At 42.7% G+C, this 22,879-nt stretch overlaps 1 protein-coding gene across 2 annotated transcripts in view; it reads left to right on the top strand.

Moving 5' to 3' along the window:
- Positions 1-22,879, top strand: part of col4a3 (collagen, type IV, alpha 3) — a 56,910-nt gene that overhangs the window by 10,780 nt on the left and 23,251 nt on the right. For both annotated transcript variants that reach the window (XR_003841443.1, XM_029518071.1), the window contains exons 17-42: positions 45-98; positions 178-219; positions 333-414; positions 695-730; positions 910-1,074; positions 1,156-1,248; positions 3,046-3,141; positions 3,422-3,492; positions 3,946-4,134; positions 4,252-4,420; positions 4,503-4,595; positions 6,247-6,351; positions 6,444-6,538; positions 6,891-7,041; positions 7,405-7,518; positions 7,632-7,799; positions 8,033-8,122; positions 8,198-8,332; positions 9,071-9,169; positions 9,320-9,409; positions 9,529-9,668; positions 12,820-12,946; positions 13,115-13,195; positions 13,322-13,423; positions 13,543-13,590; positions 13,671-13,856. Coding sequence is in view for 1 of the 2 variants with exons in the window: in XM_029518071.1 (XP_029373931.1) it covers positions 45-98; positions 178-219; positions 333-414; positions 695-730; positions 910-1,074; positions 1,156-1,248; positions 3,046-3,141; positions 3,422-3,492; positions 3,946-4,134; positions 4,252-4,420; positions 4,503-4,595; positions 6,247-6,351; positions 6,444-6,538; positions 6,891-7,041; positions 7,405-7,518; positions 7,632-7,799; positions 8,033-8,122; positions 8,198-8,332; positions 9,071-9,169; positions 9,320-9,409; positions 9,529-9,668; positions 12,820-12,946; positions 13,115-13,195; positions 13,322-13,423; positions 13,543-13,590; positions 13,671-13,856 (2,821 nt within the window). In the remaining variant the exon portion in view is untranslated. The remainder of the gene's footprint in view (positions 1-44; positions 99-177; positions 220-332; positions 415-694; positions 731-909; positions 1,075-1,155; positions 1,249-3,045; positions 3,142-3,421; positions 3,493-3,945; positions 4,135-4,251; positions 4,421-4,502; positions 4,596-6,246; positions 6,352-6,443; positions 6,539-6,890; positions 7,042-7,404; positions 7,519-7,631; positions 7,800-8,032; positions 8,123-8,197; positions 8,333-9,070; positions 9,170-9,319; positions 9,410-9,528; positions 9,669-12,819; positions 12,947-13,114; positions 13,196-13,321; positions 13,424-13,542; positions 13,591-13,670; positions 13,857-22,879) is intronic.

Genomic DNA, 22,879 nt, shown 5'->3' with positions numbered 1-22,879 from the left:
CTGATTTTCTGGTTCTGATTCACTGAACCCATGTGTTCCTGCAGGGAGGCCCAGGGGCTCGTGGATACCTCGGCACCCCAGGTATTGAAGGAGCAAGGGTGAGTAGTATACATGAAGTACAGCTGCAGTACTATCTCAGACCTCAATCTGCTGCTTTAACACAAACTATGTTTTCAGGGGCAGAAAGGAGACCTTGGTCCTCCAGGTCTCCCAGGAGAGGTGAGTCTGATGTTTCTGTCCGTGTTGATTGTCATGACAACAAACCTGAAAGACGAATGCATGATTTGCAAGACCAGATGCTGATGTGGATGCTGTGCTCCTGATTTTATCAGTTGATGTTGAATCACCGACTCTTCAACGGGCAGATTGGTCCCCCTGGGACGCAGGGACTGCCGGGAGCCCCTGGAAAACAAGGTATGACAGAGTCCAACACAAATTAATTTCAATTTGATCTTTGGCTACCAGAGTTTATTTGTCTGGATTCTGAAATAAATAAGGTAAATATCATTTACATTTGGTCTGTTCAGGTTTCTGTATCATTCTCTTCAGGCGCAAAACAAATGTTGATCATTTCAACTTCATATCTTCTTACAGTGTTAACTGAAGAACCCAGAAGTCATGTGAACAGTGGTAAAATGTGTGTGACATGATACAGTCCCTCTTCATCTTCTTCTCTGCCTTTTTTTTTTTTTAGGATTAATTGGTTTCCCTGGATTGCAGGGCAAACCAGGTAAACTTCATATGCTCTGTGTCTCTCTCTCTCTCTCTCTCTCTCTCTCACCTGTTGTTATTGTTATTGAAATGTTAATGATCCAATGAAACTAATATAACCATGAGAGATAAATACAACGTGATAAAGATATCTGCTGTAATGACAATAAGATTGTGAAGTCGCTTTCTTCTCTTAAGGTGTGCCACTGCCTGGGCCACTGGGGCCCCAGGGGCCACCTGGTATTCCTGGACCCAAAGGAGAACCAGGAGAGCAGGGGCCCATAGTCATGGGACCTCAGGGAGACAGTGGGATCCCAGGTGGTCCAGGGGCTGAAGGAGAGCCAGGAGAACCAGGAATACCAGGTGATATAAATCGGGTAGATTTATTTAGAGAAGACACACAGAAACATCACATTGACTGATGTCTGGTTTTCCATCTCTTAGACTTTCTGCTTGGAGATATTGGTCTTTCAGGACGCCAAGGTCCAAAAGGCCTTATGGGATTTCCTGGAGATAGAGGGAAGAATGGACTGATGGGTGAGCAGTTGTGATGAAGGAGAAGTTTTTATGGTCATGGCAAGCTGCCGAAGATGTGTTGTTCTTGTTATGTTGTAGCTCTGGACATCAGCACCAGTTAACTTAAGATGGAAATGTTTAGTTTCAATTTTAAATAAAGACACAAACCTCATCTGAGTAACACCTAAACTACATTTCACAAAGTTCAACAAAACATTGAAAAGAATCTGAAAAATAGGACCTGGGTTTTAAAACTTAAATATGAAGTATGGTGATGAGAGCAAAAACAAATGGCTCATTCAAGCTGATAAAACAATTTTTATCTGCAAAGCAAAAGCGCTGTAACTGTTCCACTGTTCACTATAAATTATCACATACTATATTTTGATAGGTAGTCAATTTTTTATGTTCCTTAAATTGTGACCCGGCATATTCAGATGTATATCAATATTGCTGTGATAGCACTAATATTAGTCTATTGACATGTATTGATACAAATACTTTGGTGGCATCAACGTTTCAAACAGAAATAGATATTTATTTTTCCTTTTTCCTGGCATCAAGGCCTGCTCCCACTCGTTAAGGGCCTGAAGACCAACAAAGAACGCTGGACACAACTGAGGTTGTTTCTTGATCCTTTTTATTGTTCACGAAAGCAAAAGTAGTAATAACAGCAGGAACAGTAGCAGGTTGATTACCTCAAACAGAATACCACTGTCATTAAATTATCTCAAACATCCAGAATCAAATTTATACATTTACCTATTTTATAATTTTATAACATAAAGATTGACTCAGTGTTGGCACTGCGATGGACTGGCGATCTGTCCAGGGTGTACCCCAACCCAGCGTGAGCAAGTATTGGCTCCAGCAACCCTGCAACCTGGAAATGGAAAAAGATGAATGAGTGAAAAGATGGACTCATTACAATAACAATAATAATAATAATAATACGCTCACTTTCTCTTTTTTTATGTTAAATCATTTTATGTTAAATGGTTTGCAATTTCAAATGCACAATAAACATAAAAACAAACATAAACATCACAATTTAACCTTTTCATAATTTAAATAAATATTTTTTTGTCAATTTGATTAAAGTAAGGCTGGCATTTCTGAAGTCTTCCATGCAATGATGCCACCAAACACTCTGACTGTCTGACCAAAAGATGACACACCTGCTTCTGATCTTATTAACTGACTCTGAAACCATCTTGAATGCCCTTCCGCCTCTTTACCTGCATTTGGTAGTCTGATCTACAAGGAATTATATTACCCTGTGGGGAGGTACTGTTAAAGAAATTTAAACCCAAAATCTAAACCCAAATGCACAATGACCTTTGACTGGCCTAACATGTAATATTCTTAATTTTTATGTGATGAATTCATATACGGGCAGCACAGCGGTGTAGTGGTTTGCTCTCTCACCCCACAATAAGAAGGTCGTGGGTTCGGTACCTGGCTTGGGTCCTTTCTGTGCGGAGTTTGCGTGTTGTCTGTGTGGGTTTCCTCCGGGCACTCTGGTTTCCTCCCACTGTCCAAAGACATGCATATCTACGTTAACTGGTGACTCCAAATTGACTGTAGGTGTGAATGAAAGCGTGAGTGGTTGTTTGTCTCTGTTTGTCTTTGAGTGTCGACCCTGTGATGGACTGGCGACCTGTCCAGGGTGTACCCCACCCTTTGCCCAATGTGAGCTGACATTGGCTTCAGCAGCCCCACAACCCAGAAACAGATAAAGCGGTTGAAGATGAATGAATGAATTTATATATATGTGTGGGTTTCAATTAATTACATTGAGTAATTTCTGTTTGTCAGGTGAAAAGGGTGAAGCGTGCTTCACCTGTCCCATTGTTTCTCGCTTCCCTGGACCTCCAGGTAAAACAGGAGCACAAGGTGAAAACGGGTTGCCAGGTAAGAACTCACCTCATCTAATGATGTTATGAACTGTTGATCCTCAGTAGCTTTTTCTTCGATAGGGCTCTGTTACATGCTATAGTAAACTCTAATTGTCTCACAGTGTGACACTAACCACACTGTGTTGAATCTTAACTTTGTCACAACGCTAAACGATTTAACCCTAACCCTAACCCTTCTTCAAGAAGAACTGAATGGACCAGACCAGTGAATGACAAGATCTAGATCAGGATTCAGTTTAAACCTTTAAGTCTCTGTCATTTTGCTATGTTTCCAGGTGCTGATGGTTTATCAGGACACAAAGGTTGCAATGGGGTCAAAGGTATCAGAGGTCCACCTGGTCAACAGGTGAGCTCACCAGATCTCACATCTTCTAAAGTTAGACACTAATAGAGTGCACTTAAACACAAACCTCAGGGCCACTTAGACCCAGCACTAATCATCTTTGAGATGTAGCTGTAACATGTTCATCACTCCCAGAAACTATCCCAATATGAAGTCAGAGCCTATTTTGTTCTTCTCCTAACCAGGCTTCCTTTTCTCTTGTAATACCTAAATTAGCATCAACAACTGCTACACAGGTGAACAGACCCAGAGAGCATGGAAATAAGTGTCTGCTCTGTTCTGGGTGCATTGAGTGCATATATCAGAGTGAGAGAAGCCCATTCTCTGTATCTGTGTGCATTATGTGTCCATCACTTTTAGATTGCTGTGGTTTGTCATTTGGAATGTATTTTGGCAAATCTTGGTCTGGAAGACTTTTACTCATCATTTAAGCAATTAACAACCATCTGTCATTAGGGCACTTTTGGTATCCCTGGAATCCCAGGGCAACCGGGACCCATTGGTGACCCAGGGATCATGCAAAGACTCGGGCTGAAAGGTGTGGAAGGAGCCAAGGGGGAACTAGGAGAACCAGGTTTTGATGGACCAGATGGACCTCAAGGAGACCCAGGACCAAAAGGTGTTCCAGGACACAAAGGAGATCCTGTGAGTGTAATATTCATCACCTGTCCAGGCCACTCTTAATCTCAGATCTTGGACTAAATCACAGACAGAATCTAAACTTAATGGTTTGTTGTCTATCTCTTTGATGCTGCCCTCTAGGGGCCTCCGGGACATAAAGGTGACAGGGGCCCACTTGGACACGGTGGTTCTAAAGGAATGATAGGGCAAAGGGGACCTCCAGGACCTCCTGGTATTGGTGCTTCAGGCCCTCCAGGGCCAAAAGGCAATGTGGGAATTCTGGGACAACGAGGATCTCCTGGAAAACCAGGTAAGAGTTTCTAGGTGTGGACTGGACTGAACTGGACAGTAGTGAGATGAAGACCTGGCTAACAGTCAGTCTGTTGATTCAGGTGAAAAAGGTGCTCCAGGTGAAATCAAAACATATCCTGGGGATCAAGGACAGAAAGGAAAGAAAGGTTTGCGTGGAAATTCAGGACCTGAAGGTGAGGCATGCTTTTCTGGTTGACCTCTCATTCCAGAAACAGATTCATCTGATTTAAATTAGAAATAAATTATAATAAAATTATTATAAATTAGAAATAAACTGCAGCAACTCTGAGGGCCCCTTTGGAGTTTTAGTTTTACAATGTGCCAAAAGATATTTTTTTACTTATATATTTATCTGTTTAGTAATCTGAAGCTCTGATCCTGACTGGGTGTAAAAGCCCCTGAAAGTGGTAATCCATAATCCTTAAAAGTCTGTACTCACCAGATGTGCTATTTTTCTTGCTGTAGTTGTAATAATGTAATTTCTTTCTCATTGGCTCAGAATTATGTCTCATTGGTTTTTAGTGTTTTTACTGCCCTCCCGCAGTAGAGTTATTTATTTGCTGTGTATTGTGCTTGCGTTATCTGATGGCTATATGGTCTCAGATGGTGGTAAACTACTGGGATTAATAAAGTTCCTATTATCATCAAAATACAAGACATGATATAGCCATCCTTTAATGCAGTTCTTGCTTATTCCTTATTATTTCTACATCCATTTCCATCCATCTTCAAATGCTTATCCGGAATCAGGTCACAGGGGTAGCATCTTTAGCAGGGTGCCTCAGGAACCTCGGCAAACTCTGGCTGGGGGATCCCAAGGCCTGGGTCTTGGGCTACCTGGTCCTTGGTCTGCCCTGAGGATTCCTCCCAGTTGGACATGCCAAGAGCACCTCCCTAAGGAGACGCCAAGGTGGGATCCTTATCAAATGTCCAAACCACCTCAACTGGCTCCTTTTCAAGAGCAGCAGCTCTACTCCGATTCCCAGCCGCCCTGCAGAGAGGACCCATTTCAGCTGCTTGTATATGTGATCTTGTTCTCATCTTTCATAACCATAGGTCTGGGTAGAAAGGAAGATTGAAGATCTTTCCCTTCTTTCCCTTCTGACTAACGGTGTGGTGCAGTGAACGCAGCACCTCATCAGCTGTGCAAATTCTTGAGTCAGTCTCACACTCCATAGTTCCCTGACTTGTGAACAAGACCGTGAGATACTTAAAATCTTTCCCTCAGGGTAAGGACTGATTCCCCACCTGGAGTAAGCAATCCATTGGTTTCCTAATGAGAACTAACCTAATCCCCTTACCCTAAACCATTCCTGCTGCTTCACGCTCAGCTGCAAACCAGCTGATCCAGTGAGCACTGTCAATCTAAGCCCGATGGTGCCACCAAGACCACATCATCTGCAAAAAGCAACAAGGCAATCATCCAGCTACCAAGCTACAACCCCTGCTCACTGTGGCTGCACCTCGAAATCCTGATATCTCATCAATCCCTGGGGATTTGCAACTGTGGAGTTGTTTCACTAACTTCACCCAGGAAATTGGCGATGATCCCCCATAGTCCTCCAGTCTCCATTAAAAAAGGTGGATTAGTAGGTTTCAGAAATTGGTCATTGGCCTGTGGAAGTACTATTTCCACTGACCAATGACCTCCTGTGTGTTCCAACCTTGTGTTCAAGCTTGGATGGTCCCCGTTTCACCTTCTGCTGAAATCTTGAAGGAAAGAAAAATCAACCAGTTTACCATGAATGTTTAAACTGAATGGTCCATGAATCATATCTGGACACGTTAATCTGCTGACTCACCTGTGTGTTCTGCTGGTCTCAGGTGTGACAGGACCTCCAGGTGCCCCAGGATATGTTGGTCCAAAGGGAGAAAGGGGAGATAAAGGATTTTCTGTGCAGGGCCCCCCTGGATTCCCAGGGGTGAAAGGTCAGTTTAGGTTTAGTAGTAAAGACAACATGTTGCTTGAACTGAAAATGACAAATAACTGGATTGCATTTATTTTTTAATGGTGGCTTCAGGACTCAAGGGCCGGCAAGGTGCTCCAGGTTTATCAAGTTTTGGTCTTAAGGGACGAGCAGGGCCATCGGGCCCACCAGGGATGCCAGGCCCAAAGGTAGACTAACCTAAACCTCAACCTTAAACCAAAGAATGTGTCCATACAAGTTTTTTTTTTTTTGTCAGAGAATGAAACTTCACACACATTTCATTTGAAATCAAAACAGATTTAATACACAAACAAAACTCCAGCTGAAACAATCGAGAGATGCTGATTTGTCAGTGAATCACTTTATCACAAGATTCATGAAATTGCAATAATTCACCACATGGGGACCACAGGTTCATCCAATCAGTTACAAAACATCAGCAATATACATTCTATCAATTCTATCACTACTTCCATTGATGTCATTCATGGCAGCATTTGTTCCCCGGATTTTCTGGTCTGTTTGTCTCTGCGGTCACAGGGGGACACAGCTTTCGGTTTTCCAGGCCAGCAGGGTCAGTCAGGCCCTCAGGGAGATGATGGCTGTGTGGGGCCCCAAGGTAATCCTGGACGACAAGGAGCAGATGGAGTTCCAGGACGTCCAGGTCAAGATGGGCCAGCCGGACCCATTGGTAGACCATTTAATATCTTCAATGGCACACTTTTTTCTAGCATAGAAAAGTTTGGAACTGACTGGTATAAATGTCTCAGTGTTTCTTCAGTTACTTTCAACAAGTTTCTGATGCATCAAAAATTAAACAAGGCATCAATTATCAAGACCAGCAGCAATATAGAGGCTAGTATCATCAACATTTAAACAGCACGTCTTCTGATGGGGGAAACAAAGAGGTTGAAAAAAACTTGTCCATGTGGCACACCACAGTTCCATGTTTCTAAAAGTAGTGTTAAGGCTGTTTCTGTGTAATGATGGTCATAGGAATGGAATCAAGAGAAAACCTGCCAACTAAACTGAAGTAAACTGGCATGTCTCTCAGGTAATAGTGGCCTGGATGGTGTGCCTGGTCCTGTTGGCTTTGTTGGATGCTGTTTGGAGGGACCACCTGGACCTGATGGAATGGAAGGGCAGATGGGCAATATTGGATTCACAGGTATTTAGAAATGGGTACAGAGGTGGAGTGTTCTAAATTTATTTCAAAATTTATTTATCAGCCTATCTGTTGATGTCTGTGTCTCTCAGTTTCACAGTTTCCATGTTTTGCAGGAGCCCGGGGCCAAAAAGGGGCTCAGGGAAACCCTGGGCTGCCAGGTGTGGGAGGTATTGGGCATCAGGGACCATATGGGGCCCCAGGATTTGATGGATCTCCAGGTCCAGTAGGAGACATCGGACTTAAGGGCATTAGAGGGAACAATGGAGAGCCAGGAAGCCCAGGTGAGGAGCTTGTTCTCCGCATGTTCCCCAGTATGTTCCTTACATTGGAATTTAGAATTAAAGTTTCTGCTTATATTCAGGCCTTAACATGCAAGGAACATATTTCTTTTACAAACTGCAAGAAACTGTATTTTTGGTTGACACACAATTGTTTACATTCAACTTTTCAGGCTAAATTAATTGTTATTGCAATGTCCTCAGAGGTATATTAACCTTTACCTGTTTGGTTTTAGGTACCAGAGGGGACCCAGGTCTGGCAGGAAATCTTGGGCTTCAAGGGGATGTTGGGAAACCAGGAGAGAGAGGACGACAGGGACAGAAAGGTTTCATCAAACAATAAAGAAATCAACAAATCAATTTACTGTGTTTCATTGTAACTATTACTGTCTTATTCTCAGGTCAGATGGGAGAAAACGGGGCAGCAGGTCCTCAGGGGCCTCAGGGGCCTCATGGGGATCGAGGGGACCCCGGACCTAGAGGAATCCCAACTTTCATTAAGGTGTATGGAGATCCTGGAGACCCTGGAGTGCCTGGTACTACTGTTGCTTTGTTATTGATTTTTTTTGGCTCCATTTTGTCTAAAGCTCACTATATGGCATGTTACTTTTGAAAAATTGTATGTAAATATCCAATCCAAAGCATGTTGTTTTACAGTAGGTTAAATGTCAGATTGTTTCTTAGTAGTAAGTCCCCTCCAGATCCTCAGTGTCACGATCCAGAACATTGAGCACACCGAACGCAGAACAATCAAGAGTATCGCTTGATCAATTCCTTTAATACAAATCAGGCTCAATATCAGGCAGGAAGTCAATACAGGTAATAGGATCCAAGAAACACTGCACACATGGAAGAAACAAGGGACGAAAATGGGTATTTCACAGAAGACTAAACTGGAAAGAATGCTGGACTGCTGACTTAAGGGACAAGACGACCAGGCCCTGAAGGGCTGAGGAACACAGCTTAAATACACAGAGGAGAGGGTGATAACAAGACACAGGTGAAACACATTAGGGCAGGAACAGTAATCACACAGGTGGGAAGCTTGACAAGAAGACAGGGGTCTGACAGAGACAAAATAAAACAGGAAATTATGAGACATCTAACAAGACCTGACACCCAGTCTTCAGGAATTGTGTGACATTTGCCTAGAGCCAGGAAGTGCTGTGTGACAGTTTATCAGATATGACATGAATCACCGTAATGATCGATTTACAGGTGTAGTGGTCTACCTGTCTTTGACCCTGTCTGTCTGCTTCCTATTTCCCTCTCAGGGCCCACAGGTTTCACTGGTACTAATGGAGAGATGGGTTTGCCAGGACCTCGGGGCCCTGATGGCATCAGTGGTGTTCCTGGAAATGCTGGTCCCCCAGGTGAACAAAACTTATTGAACTGAAGTGAAAATACTGTTTATTTGGTTTATTTGTTTTTTTATGCACACTGTCCATATGTTTTGTATGTCGTATGTTTGAAATGACCCTTAAATTTTAATTTGACAGCTGATAAATGTGTTTGTTTCCCAGGACTTCCTGGAGACCCTGGCAGTGGTGGACAGAAAGGTCCACCTGGTCCCTCTGGTCTCCCTGGTAATCCAGGAGAGATTGGGAAGCCAGGTAAGAACACATATTGTCTGGAACACTACATGTGAACATTACAAATCTTCAGTTTAATGCTAAAAAAACAGCCAGTTTATCTCTAACCCTTCCAACAACTGCTGGTGTTGTATGTCTAGGTGTGAAAGGTGAAAAAGGTTGCACAGGCCCTTGTGGGATACCAGGTGCACATGGGACATCAGGATCAAAAGGACCTAAAGGTGTTAAAGGAGAATCAAGTCCACCAGGACCAGGGTCTAAAGGACATCCAGGAGAGAAGGTGTCACAGACATACACACCTGTCACACTCAGCCCACACTCACAAACCTCCCGCCTCATCATCAGTCATCTTCTCAACCTGGTCTCCCCATCTGAAACTTCTCCCTACTCATCAGCCAGCTAGTATTTTAACAGCCCAGCTCATTACAGACACTGCCAGATAGTCGTCGTGTCATTCACTACTCTCCAGAACTCTTTTCCGGACTGATCTTCTGGTATTGGCTTTGCCTGTCCCTGACCATGTTTCTTTGTCCTTGCCCTGGTAACCTTATCTGCCTTCTGTCCCTGAGCGTATGTCCTCATCTCTGCCCTGGATATCCGACCTTCCTTGAACTCTGCCTGTGTGTCTCCTGCTCCTGGTTCCTCCGGGTCTCAGTGGTATCATCTCTCTCTGTCACGTTAGAGAATGCGGTTCACATCTAGCCTGGTAGATTGTTACTCAGTTGCTGCAAGGATTTGAATAAAGACTTTTTATATCTACACTCTCCTACTGTTGCGCTACTCTTGGGTCCTGCCTAAACTTGTGAGAGTACAATCCAGCCAGTATGGACCTAGCACACAATCTATCACCCCTGAGCCAACTGGAGCAAATTGAGAAGGTCCTCCATTTATGTCTGCAACTACTGCTGATGCCAGGCAAGCAGCTGTCGAAAATGGACAGGTATTTGCTGCATTAGCTAAACAGATGCAGCAGCTAACAGTCCTCATCTATTCATCAGTGGCTACTCCGCCCACGTCAGCTTCTCTTGCACCTGTTCCGCAACGGGAGACAGGAGAGACTATGGGGGTCCTTTAATTGTCAGCTCACCATCCTCGGTCCCAGGTTACCTCATAGTCTTTGGTGCTGATGTCTGCATCATGGATGATGGATTGGCAGCTGGGGCTCAAATGAGTTTCTCTGTCCAATCCGGTTCCTGGTCAAGCTCTTGATGGGCATGTGTTGTGTACTGTCAGGCAGGCCAGACAGCCCCGGTTCTCATGCTCCTGTCTGCCAGTCACCATGAAAAGATCCACTTCATTCTCTCGCTATGTATCCTATATTTGACTTGACTCCTCTTTTGGGACAACTTCATCTACCTGGACTCCCATCTCTCCAGTGTTCTCTATATAAACCCTGTGGACTCTCTTAATCCTGTGTGAGGTAACAGGAAAAGCACAGCATCTTTCACTCCACCAGTTCCTACCAGCACATCCAGCTTCCCTACTCCTGTCCATCCCTCTGCATCTTCTCTGTCATTCATTCATTCTCTGCCCTATATTCACTGAGGTGTAGCACTGCCCTTCCTGCCACACAAAGGTCAATCCACTTAATAAAGATAAACAAACTAGCTTCCAGGGAGGGCTGGTGATGGTCACATACAGTACATGCACTGAAATAATAAAATATTTAGCTGTAAGACTATAACTGCATCAATCTCATATAATGTTGGCGCCTTGTGGTGCTAAACTATGACAATGCAGACAAAAAAAAGGAAGCTCCAGTTCCACATCCTGATCTCCTCTACGCTACAAAAACCAGGTGATGCCCTTTGGACTGTCCACTGTCCTCGCTGTCTTCCAAGCTATGGTAAACAATGCTCAACGTCAATGTTTTTGTTTATCTCCACGATATCTCATTTTCTCCAAGACCCGAGATGAGTGTGTCCTTCATGTCCTGTCTCTAGTGCCTCTTTCAAAACTCCCTGTCTGTCAAGGAGAGAAGTGCAAATTCCGTGTCCCGTCTGTGTCATTTCTTGGATACATCATAGGCAAGGGCAACCTCCAGATGGACCCATCCAAAATCATAGCTGTTACTTCCTGGTCTGTTCCTCAGTCCCATAAACGGCTGAAATGTTTCCTGGGATTTGCCAATGTCTACCACAGATTCATCCGCAACTACAGCTCTGTGGCTGTTCCTCTCACCACTCTCACCAGCTCCAAGGTACCCTTCCATTGGAATCCTGCTGCTGACGAGTCCTTCAAGGCCCTCAAGTCCTGGTTCACCTCTGCACCCATCTTTCAAGTGTCGCTAGTTCATGATTGAAGTTGACAACTCCGATGTGGGGGTTGGAGCTGTCCTGTCCTAAAAGTCTGTTTCAGATCAGAAACTCCACCCCTGCGTCTTTTTCTCGTAGTCCTGCTCTCTCCACGTTCTGACTCTGCTCAACATTTCTCTGAACCTGCTGTGCAGGAGATGAACTTGTCCAGTTCAGAAGAGTTTTGGGCCCACTTTCCACCTTCCAGCTCCCGCCTCCACCAGCCCAACTTGGTGGGTCCGTTAGGATGTCAGGTGCCATCCCTTGAGGGGGATGTGTTCTGTCACACTCAGCCCATACTCACTCACCTCCTACATCACCACCTCATCAGTCAAAATCTCCTGCACCTGGTCTCCCCAGCTGAAGCTTCACTCCACTCATCAGCCAGCCAGTGTTTGAACAGCCCAGATCTTCACAGACACTGGCAAAATGTGTCATCACATCATACACTACTGTCCAGCACTCTTTTCCAGACTGATACCCTGGTATCAACTCTGCCTTTCCCCGACCACATCTCCTCGTCTCTGCCCCAGTAACCTGACCTGCCTTCCATCCCTGACCACATCTCCTTGTCTCTGATGCCACTGTGTTGCTCTTGGGGCATGCCTAAACCCATGACAAATGCCACTACTTAGCCCCAAAACTAGAATGTAACATCAAAAACTGTTGCCATAATAAATCATGATGAAATGAACACGTTTCTCATCTGTTGTGTTTAGCTGTATATGTGTCACATTTCATTACAATTTTTCTGGGTTGTGTTGTTTTTTTCCCTCACAACCCATACTTCCTGTTTGACGATGATAAACCTTCTATGTGGTCATTGCTCCTCAGTCTTTAACAGATCTTTCTGAGATGAAGCTGTCCATTGACTAATTTCCATATTTATAATTCTCTTTTATAATATTACATTCTTTTTTATTTTCATTCTTTCACATTACCTTATTATCTAATGTAATTCCCACTCCCCTTCATCTCTTTATTCCATTTATCAGGAGCAAGGGTTATTCAAACACAGAAATCAAAACACATTATGGAAAATTTTCATTTTAGCACTTGAATATCTTTAATATCATATTTAAATGCTTTGCTGCTTTGAATCAATGTTGAGGAGTCTTCCCCCTGCTTTCCCCTCAGGGGAATTCAGGATGTCAAGGCCCCTCAGGTACAAAGGGGGAATCAGGCAGCCTTGGAAATTTTGGTCCTCCTGGAAACTGTGGACTCTGTGGCCCAAAAGGACTGACTGGCACTCAGGGATGCAGAGGTGCAATTGTATATCTTTCATACTTTATATGTCTGCCGACCATCTGGAAAAATCTGTTCTATGTTCCATACAGTTCATATATACAGTTGGTGATATATACATAATTTAAGGCAACTTAAATTAATCCGAGGTTGAGAAAAGCTGATAGTTTTCACAAACCTGTCTCAGGTCCTCCTGGATCTCCTGGTGAAAAGGGGAGTGATGGTCCTCCAGGTATAAATGGTCTTCCAGGACCCACAGGTCTTACAGGTACATCAACCACTTATTTCTACCTCCAATAACACATCTGCTGATCCAGACTTTCATCTAAACTTGACTGAAAAGCAAGAATAAGACCACTCAGTCCACTCAGTGGGTAACCAGCACCATTTTTAGGTAACAAAGGGCCATCTGGACATCCTGGTCCTGCTGGTACCAGAGGAAACCAGGGACAAGATGGGATACCTGGACCTCCTGGAGAGAAAGGAGCCATGGGAGGTAAGAGACCAGCCTGGATGAAAATGACTCTGATTCCTCATTCTGCCTTATTATGGGTTCAATGATGTTGTGAACAGTTCAGGTTTCAGATCAAGTTTGCTGCTTTTTTTTTTTCTCAGCTCCTGGAATTGGACTGGGAGGTCCAGATGGAGAGAAAGGTCCGCCTGGTGAGTGCTCATTTATTATTATGGATTTAGTTTCCATTCAGAAGTGAAGAAAAAGAAATACACCTCTCTCATCGTCCTAGGATGTACTGGAGAGAAGGGTCCTGTGGGTCCTTGTGGCCCCCCTGGTCCTCCTGGTCCTGGTGGAAACCCAGGTTGTTCTGGTCTTCCTGGACCTCCTGGTCTTAATGGTTTGCCAGGCCAGGAAGGAGTCTGCTTTGAAGGAAGCAAAGGGGAAAATGGACTCAGAGGAATTCAAGGACCAAAAGGTAAAGAGGAACTTTGATGTTAATGCTGTCTAACTGACTCCAAGCAATCTCAACACATCATACGTTCAGCAGCTGTTCTGGAGCTTCTAATCTTCATGTTTAAATTTCCTTACAACACTTAAAGTACATGTAAAAGCATTAGTGAGTCACAGAGGTTTATCTGTAGATTAGTAAAGAAAGAACTCTGGAGCAGATCATGCAGTAGATGTGTGTTGAGGCTCTTCAGGACCTTGTTACCAAAAAGCAATTGTTGCTCTTCCAGTTAAGTTTTACATTTCTAACATCAACTACATTAGAAGACATAGCTGGTAAAGTGCCGAGGGCCCATAGTGCAGCTTCATCTGTGCCAAAGACCAATATATCTGGCTCATTATCTCATGGGGGTGATGAACCCACCCCTGTTGACATGACCTCAGTGTGAGCCACAGAGGCATTCAGGAGGGTGCTATTTGCATCACTATCCATACACATTGGATGCATTATACAGCTGGATCTCAGAAAAGCGCTGGAGAGAGACAGCAGGACTTTGAGGTGGCATAACGTTGGTAAACACTGAATTACAGTCCTACCAGAGCTCAGGTCCTAAAGAGTTATCTAATAGAGACCACCAGCCAAACGGAGAGAGGAGCTTGTCCGTACGCACACGTGGTTTGGCCTCATAAACTGAAACAGTTCCAGGCCCATTCAGAATCATTATAAATGAGGAATAACATCAGGAGAGCAGAGGAGCTCCTCCATTGTTGCTGAGAAGGAGCTTGACTTTGAGGAGGCCATGGTAAAGTATAGGCCCCTTTGAGTGCAACGTCACAAAAATATGCGCACGCAGCTTGGGCCAGAAAACCACTGAACTCTCCCAAAGTGTATGGGAGAACGTCACTTTGCGTAAGCAATAACAGGACAGCTAAATGCCAAAGGGCCATCCCGTTGGTCTAATTTAACTAAACACACAATAAATAATAAACCCCTGTGCTGTTTTGGTTGCTATTCTGTCAAGTTTCTCTTAACAAATGACCAAATTTATGACTTTCCTGGATTCTGACTGGGCAAAGCCATTGTCAATCAACATTCCATCCAATCTGAATTTTGATGTGCAATAGCCTACTTGCTAAAGAGAACAGTCAGCTTCATTCTGACAGCAGATGTTTTCATTTAACTGTGATTGTGGACAAGGAGGAGGATTAAGCTAAGTAGGATAAAATAACAGAAATTCTATCCTGAACAGTGAGAGAGAAAGTAATATTTACGTTAAATGCTAACTTGCTAACATCATCTAAGGACATGCTCACCCCTCGTCTCTGCTGTTTCTCCCCATGTATTTTTCTCCGGCAGAAAGGAGAGCATTTCAAATTTTCATGTTTCTAAAATGTGGACATGAGAGCAATTTAAAGACACCAAAATACACACACAGCTTCAGACACTTGTTGTGGCGCTCAGCATCTGCTCGGTTTTCTGATAGGAGTTACCGTTTCGTCACAAATTGCCGCAGAGTGAGAGGCTCGCTGACAGAAATGAACCTGTTTTCTAATGGGCTTTCTGAGGAGGATTACACAATCCAAGCTCAGACACACAGCTGCAGTCAGTGATGTCATCAGACTGCTGATCAGCTGTTACTACTGACATTTGTGTTAGACTGCAGGACACACACAGACACACACAGAGACTGATATACAGAGACTGAGATACAGACACACACAGAGACTGATATACAGAGACTGAGATACAGACACACACAGAGACTGATATACAGACACACAGAGACTGAGATACAGACACACACAGAGACTGATATACAGACGTTCTCACACACACACAGACAAATGTAATGACGCACACAAAAATACTTGCGTACAGATATGCACACAAACACAGAGACAGTGGAACACAGACACACAAATACACAAAAAGAAACACAAACACATACAAACAGACAAAAATATACACCCTATTCATAAGAACACATATACACACACATACAAACAGATACACACAAACCCAGATACACAAACACACACACATAATAACATACAAATACCCAAAAAAACAGACACAAACACACAGCTGACGAACACTATGACTATGGCCATCAGATTGAAGGATTTATTCTCTGACTCTGAAAAATCAATGATGTCATCAGACTGCTGATCAACTGTTACTATTGACATTTGTGTTAGACTGCAGGACACACACAGAGACAGATATACAAACGCACTCTCACATATTTACTGACACACAGAGAAAAATATACAGATACAGACACACACACACATATACAGACAATAAATGACACACAAACCCAAACAGATACACAAACACACACAGCTGACGAACATTATGACTATGGCCATCAGTTTGAAGGATTTCTTCTCCGACTGAAGAATCAATGTACTCATCCCTGAGTACTCTGACGTGAGAGCAGCTGATCAACTGTTACTACTGACATTTGTGTTAGACTGCACAACACACACAGAGACACACATACAGACGCACTCACAAACATATACACACACACACAAACACATTTACAGATGCACATACACATACACAAATATACAAACACACACAGATGCACAAATTTACACACAGAAACACATGAAGAGACATAAACAGACATAAAAATACACACACACAACAGATAGACAGCACTTGTCATTTTTTGCAATAGTGTCTCATATAAATAGTCGTGTATCTAGGAACATACGTCTGTCTGTCACAGTAATATCCGGCCAACAATTGAATCGAAAGTAACTGAACTCAGGACATAGGTTTTGCCAAAGACGTTGTGCCTCTTATCCAAAAGGCTTCATCAATTCCTAACATGACGGTCTGACTGGTCAAGTTGATGTCCCCGTCCCTAACAGCAGCCCCCCGAGTCACTTGAAATTTCTGCCAAGGAATTTTCTAGTTAGTGACTCGGGCTCCGCATAGACTCACTATTGTCTCCTACAGCCTTTAGCAGTATGGTTATCCTATGCATTTATTATTCTTATTAGTGACTCTTAGTGACTTCTTATTAGTGAATGAGTCACTATTGTTATCGTGCGTGTTTATTTAATGCCCTACAGTGCAAAGCACGAGGCACTACTTAATCTTCTCCATACTTATTATCATCAATCGGGAATAGTGTGCTGGGTCTTTTTGTGTCGCAATTCCAATTTTTCCCAAAGTTATTCCCTAAAAACCAGCCAAGATTTTCCATAGGAATTGAATTGGAACAAAAAAATCCCCACAAAAATTCACTTTTTTTCTCAGTCACCTAGCTCTCTCATACCTGCACGTAGAAATATCATTAACATTTCAAAACAGAGGAAAACTTGTGCTTTTCCCAAAACACCAAACCGTTTTCTCATAAAAAGTCAGTCAGACTTTTTCATTGTCCATCATTCTGACTGACAGGTAAAAAAAGAATCCTTCATAATCTATTTTTACCTGTCATTTTAATGATAATAAAGTCATAGTCAATAGCATTTAATTTTCATTTATTCGTTTTTAATGCAAATTCAATTTGAACAAAATAAATTATTCATTTGTAAAGGCATGAGAGTGAAAACGTTCATCATGTCAACACCACATTTCCCCGCAGTGACATCGGTGGCCACTAAAAACACCAACTGTGGCCATATGCGTAAATGAACAATGCAGTTTTACAAAATTAAATACTTGCAATGAAAATATGAACAAACTTCTGAAGAAATCAGCTGAATTTAACTCAGTGGCCTCAACTCAGTCTCATTCACACCTTGCTCCTGTTGCAGTAGTGAAACAGGGTGCCCAAGACTGTGTAATCAAATGTGTCAGGTGAGGTTGCTGCAGAGGCGATTGTCATTAAATTTTGTTCTCATGGCTGTTTTGATATTGTTCTGAAGTAATTGCAACCCGTCAAAATGACAGATGGCCTTCAGATTTGTCCGTCAAATCTTGAAAAAAAAAAAAAAAAAAAACAGATACACAAACACACAGCTCGTGAACACTGATGATCAGTTTGAATGATTTCTTCTCCGACGGACAAGTCAATCAATTCATCCCTGACTCCTCTGATATGAGAGCAGCTGATCGACATTTCTGTTCGACTGCACAACACACAGAGAGACAGCTATTGAGATGCACTCACCCACATATACAGACACAGAGACAAATATACAGACGCACACAGACATATTCTCATCCAGGTCAAAGTCATATCCGGCAAACAACTGAATCGAACGCAATCAGTTTTCCAAACCGAAATTCGATCGGGGAGATTTTTGAATGTAGTAATTGATGCGGCCTGCAGCATTGAGAAAAGCCCAACAATTTACATATCAAAACGTGCGGATCGATTGGGAATAGTGTGCTATCTTTTTTAGTGTTGCGATTCCGATTTTTACCCAAAGTTATTCCCAGAAAACCAGCCATTTTCCATTGGAAATGAATTGGAACTACAAAAAAAAAAAATCCCCACAAAAATTCACCTATTTTCTCAGTCACCTACCTCTCTCATACCTGCACGTAGAAATATCATTCAAACTTTAAAACGGAGGAAAAATTGTGCTTTTCCCAAAACACCAAACCGTTTTCTCATAAAAAGTAAACTTTTCAAACTATGAGCGCTCAAAGGAGCAGTCCAAATCACTTTTACCTCAAAGTTAGAGTGGAGCTGCTCGTTAACTAGAGTGAGAGAAGCATGAAAAAATAACCATTATTTTCATTTTAAACTCGAGCTCACTGCCAAACCGCACAAAGGAGACATAATTTTTTGGCAAAATGTAGACGCAGTTGTTGGGATTCATAAAATGTGATTTTGAGAGGTGAGGTGACCAAATTTAAATGGGGGGGGGCTAGATCGACAGCAGCACCTGTTTAAATTTTGTGCTGGATCATCCGTTGATGAACTTTCTCCTGACAGAGAACAGGTGTTTCCAGTGCTCCAGCATCTCCTTAGGGAATTGATTGTTCACACTGAAGTCCATTTCTCTCAGCTCCCTGCCCTGGCTCTTCACCAGCTCCTTCTGCTTGAAGTGTTCAAACGTCACAACAATGGGTCTGGGGCGCTGGTTGTCTGTTCTCTCCCCTCCAAAGCGATGCACCCAGCGGAAGGCAATGTTCCTCACAGTCTCATTCTGAAATTTCAGCTATTTCTGGAGGAAGTCTTTGATGGACATTTCAGGGTTTTCTTCTGCCTGCTCTGGTATGCCGGAAAATACCAGGTTGTCTCATATGCTCTGAGCCTGGATGTCAAGGATAGCCTCTTTCATCCGTTTCTTCTCCGTGATCTTCATCACCCCCTCAGTAAGTGATTTCATGGAGGTTTTGAGGGCTTGGTTTTCAGTGGCCATTGAAGACACCTGTTGCTGGCTGAATTCCAGAGATTCACAGAGAGCCTGGAACTCTTTGTGGAGGATTTCCATGAGAGCAAGTCTGGCATCGGAACATGTTAGTTTCATCTCGATTGAGTCCAGGATGTCCCCAAAGTCCTTATCGGGTGATGAGGGGGCGCTGGCCTGTCAGCCAGACGGGGTGATGGGGTCACCGTGTTACCAGTCTTCCCCATGACGAGTCGGTGGTAGCACTTGTCAGCGTACTCCTGCAGGCTTTCCACGGTTTCTTTTTCCAGATTTAATTGATGAGAATTGTTGGTTAATGAAAGAAGTAAGTGTTTTTCCTGTAATTCTGAGAATTTGAGAACTCCGGCTATACAGATTGGTGTTAAAAGTGAGCTTGTTTGGTTATGTTCAAGTGTGTGCCGCAATGTGTGATGTTCGCTGTATTTTATCAACTCCACAGCCAGAACCTATATCGTCTGAGGCACAACTGACTTTCAGAGTGTCACTGCAACTGAGAGCCTCCATCCATTCATTAAAGTTGAACTTTTTACAAGGAAATTAAGCTTATAGAAATCCTCCAAGTTGATGAAGACTGATTCCTAAATAGGATAACTTTGCAGACTATCTGAAAGGAAAGTCTGAATGGAAGGTGGCTCAAAAGCCAAAAATGGCATTGCAACAGATTTATCAAAATTTAATTTGTAACCCTACTCCAATCCAAATGATTCAATTATAGAGAAAATAACAGGTATAGATCTTTCTGGGTTCGTAACAAAAAGCAGTACGTCATCAGCATATAATACTATTTTAAAAATATTCTGACCCATTTTGTATTAAGTATGCCTCTGCAAACAGCTCTATAGCTGTAGCAAACAATAAGGGTGAAAGGGGATCCCCCTGGCATGTGACTCTGCTCAATTGAAAAGATGGAGACCAGGTTCCATTAACCATTATCCTTGCACTAGGAGAGTAGTACATAACCTATTTCTTATAAATCCAATGTGATCTGTATTAATAAACTGTGGCAACATAATCTCCAATCTTCTTACAAAAAGTTTGGAGTGCAGGTAACTATCCACATTTATTAAACTTAGACTATTTTCAATTCCAGGCCTTAATGCTCAATTCCAATTTTTTCCCATATCCAATTTTTTTGTGTGGCTGTTCAAATTATCTTTTTAAATGTGTCCTACATCAGACTTGGGTGTGAACGCAACCTGGCCCCAAACTGACCAGCATGTGCAGAGGAACAGTAACAAAGACGCCACACATAGCACGCCACCATATGGAAGTAAATGGAGGCAACTGAAGTGAGCGTTCATGGTTATATTTTAAAGTTTTTGTGTAGTGGAAACTGGCGAAACTGTGACTGTGTGTGTTTAGCTTGCACAGTAGTGTCCCCCCAAATTCTTATAAGGTCCGACACTTCACTGCCTCTCCACTGACTAGCTCTGTCATGGCTGTCTTCCATAGTTGTTTTGACCGCTTCCACCCCTGCCAGCGCAGTATTATGACAACAGTCGCTCTCAAATGATGTCAAAGGCACATTAATTCTGATCTAGCTGTTCACACTGAGGTCGCATTGCAAAACATCCATCTGTATCCAATTTAAAAATAAAATTTAAAAAATAAATGAAAATAATCAATCCACAAAGCGGAGGATCTGAGGTAATCTATGAAACTTCAAAATCAAAATCACTCATAAAGAGCAAAATTATTGGCTATGAACTTTAGCTGAAAAAGAATCTAAACTGAGGTACATAAATTATAAAAATCACTCTTCTTGAGGTACAACAGCTTACTTGACATTTCTCTGTGGCTGTGGGCATGGATAAGGGGGTCAGGTCAAAGTCAGTGGTCTAATAATCATTGTAGTGCTGCTGCCACGTGTTTCCTATGAGTGTTTAAGTTGGGTGAGTAGATGAGAATGTCGTCAAGATAAACATACACAAAAAGGTCAAGGAAGTCCCTTAACACTTAATTAATCATGGCCTGGAAGAACGCAGGGGCGTTAGTGAGCCCGAACGGCAAGACTAAATACTCACAATGTCCACTAGGGGTGTTGAATCCCGTTTTCCATTTGTCCCCCTCCCTGATTCTGACAAGATGGTATGCGTTACGGAAATATCTGAAATATCTTGCTGAAGCTGATGAAACACAGATGACATGAGGGGCAGCAGGTAACAGTTCTTGATGGTTATGTCATTGAGGGGGCTGTAAATGCATGGTCTGAGAGATGGTGACTGAAAAAGGTAAAAGTTCATGCACTCTTTATAACCGTGAGTGTGCAGTTCCAGGATTTCAGTGATGTGAGTAATGGTAAACAGTTCTCTCTGCTGTGGAGAGCTCTGGCTTTGATAGGCCTGGCCAACGGCTCCAAATTGAGCCTCAATTTGGCTGCCAAACCCTAGTCCATCAGGCCCTCATCGGCCCCTGAGTCTATGAGTGCCCTAAGGTCGGTGGTGGTGGTGAGTTACCTTAACATGCGTGAGGGAAATCTGGCGCGTGACCAGGAGCCGAGGGTAGACTCACCAGCTTGATCAGATATAAGTTTAGAATAAAATGTACTCTCATATATGTTTGGTGCATAAACGCAGTCTATCATAATGTAATCTTCATATAAGGTACCTTTAATTAGCACATAGCACCCCTCTGCATTTTTCACGCATTTTCCAAACTTAAAAGGGATGTTAAGTATTGTGACCCCTCTCCAGCTTGAACAAACCGATGAATAATAGATTTGGCCCACCCAGTTTCTTTTAATTTCTCATGCTCGGTATCTGTCAGATGGGTGAGTCAGGGGCTATCCCCTGACTCAGAGTTCATTGTTCCCTCTGTAAAATACTGTCCTAACTAACAATTCCCTCTCTTCCTCTCCCATAAGCTATAGACCAATTTACATTCTTGCTTGCAATAAACAAAACAAATCAGAAAAAAAAGTTCTTCCACAATCAAGAAGTTAATTTAAAGGCTCGGTTTAAATAAGCATGGAAGAAAAATAATAAATAAATATACATTACCAGTCAAAAGTTTGGAAACTTTCTTCTTCTTTTCTTGGAGCATATTTGTGGTCAGTCACCCCTCCTCTTTTCTTAGTTGGGTTTGGGACTGACAGTAGCAGATTTTTATTTGTATATTTTTATTTTATTTTATTTTTTTCCTTTGTGTGTGTGTGTGTGTTTCTGAGTCAAATTTACCCAAGTCAAACAAATACATTTTCAAACTTTTAGCAGGATGTTGTGAAGTTAAAAGGAAACATTGATCACTGCATGAAACTGTTTTTATTTATAATTTGTGGATCTAATCCAGCCAAATTCCTCAGGGCAGGGTACACCCAGGACCCACAGGGTCCCACAGACAGAGATGAACAAGCACTTGCAATCAGACCTACAAACAATTTAGAGTCACCGGTCACCGGTTTACCTACACATGACTGTGTACCGGAGTACCTGGAGGAAAACCATGAAGGCCCAGGGAGAAAATGCAAACTCCACAGAGAAAGGCCACGTGACCTACCAATGTGTACAAAATGTGATCAGCAAATCAAAAAAATATCATCATAATTTTCTGCATAATTAGTTGTCCCCCTCAAATTAGGAAAAGTCATGAAATATGAAGCCAAAAAACTACAATCAACTAGAATTCTTTGCATGATAAACATTGAATGGGGTCAAAATGACCTAAGGTCGATAGGAGGGTTAAAATAAGCAAAAATTCCAGGTT

The sequence above is a fragment of the Echeneis naucrates genome, chromosome 13, assembly GCF_900963305.1.
Source record: "Echeneis naucrates chromosome 13, fEcheNa1.1, whole genome shotgun sequence".
Taxonomy (NCBI): Eukaryota; Metazoa; Chordata; class Actinopteri; order Carangiformes; family Echeneidae; genus Echeneis; species Echeneis naucrates.
Note: the sequence above shows the minus strand (reverse complement) of the source record. Positions and strands in the feature narration are given on the sequence as shown.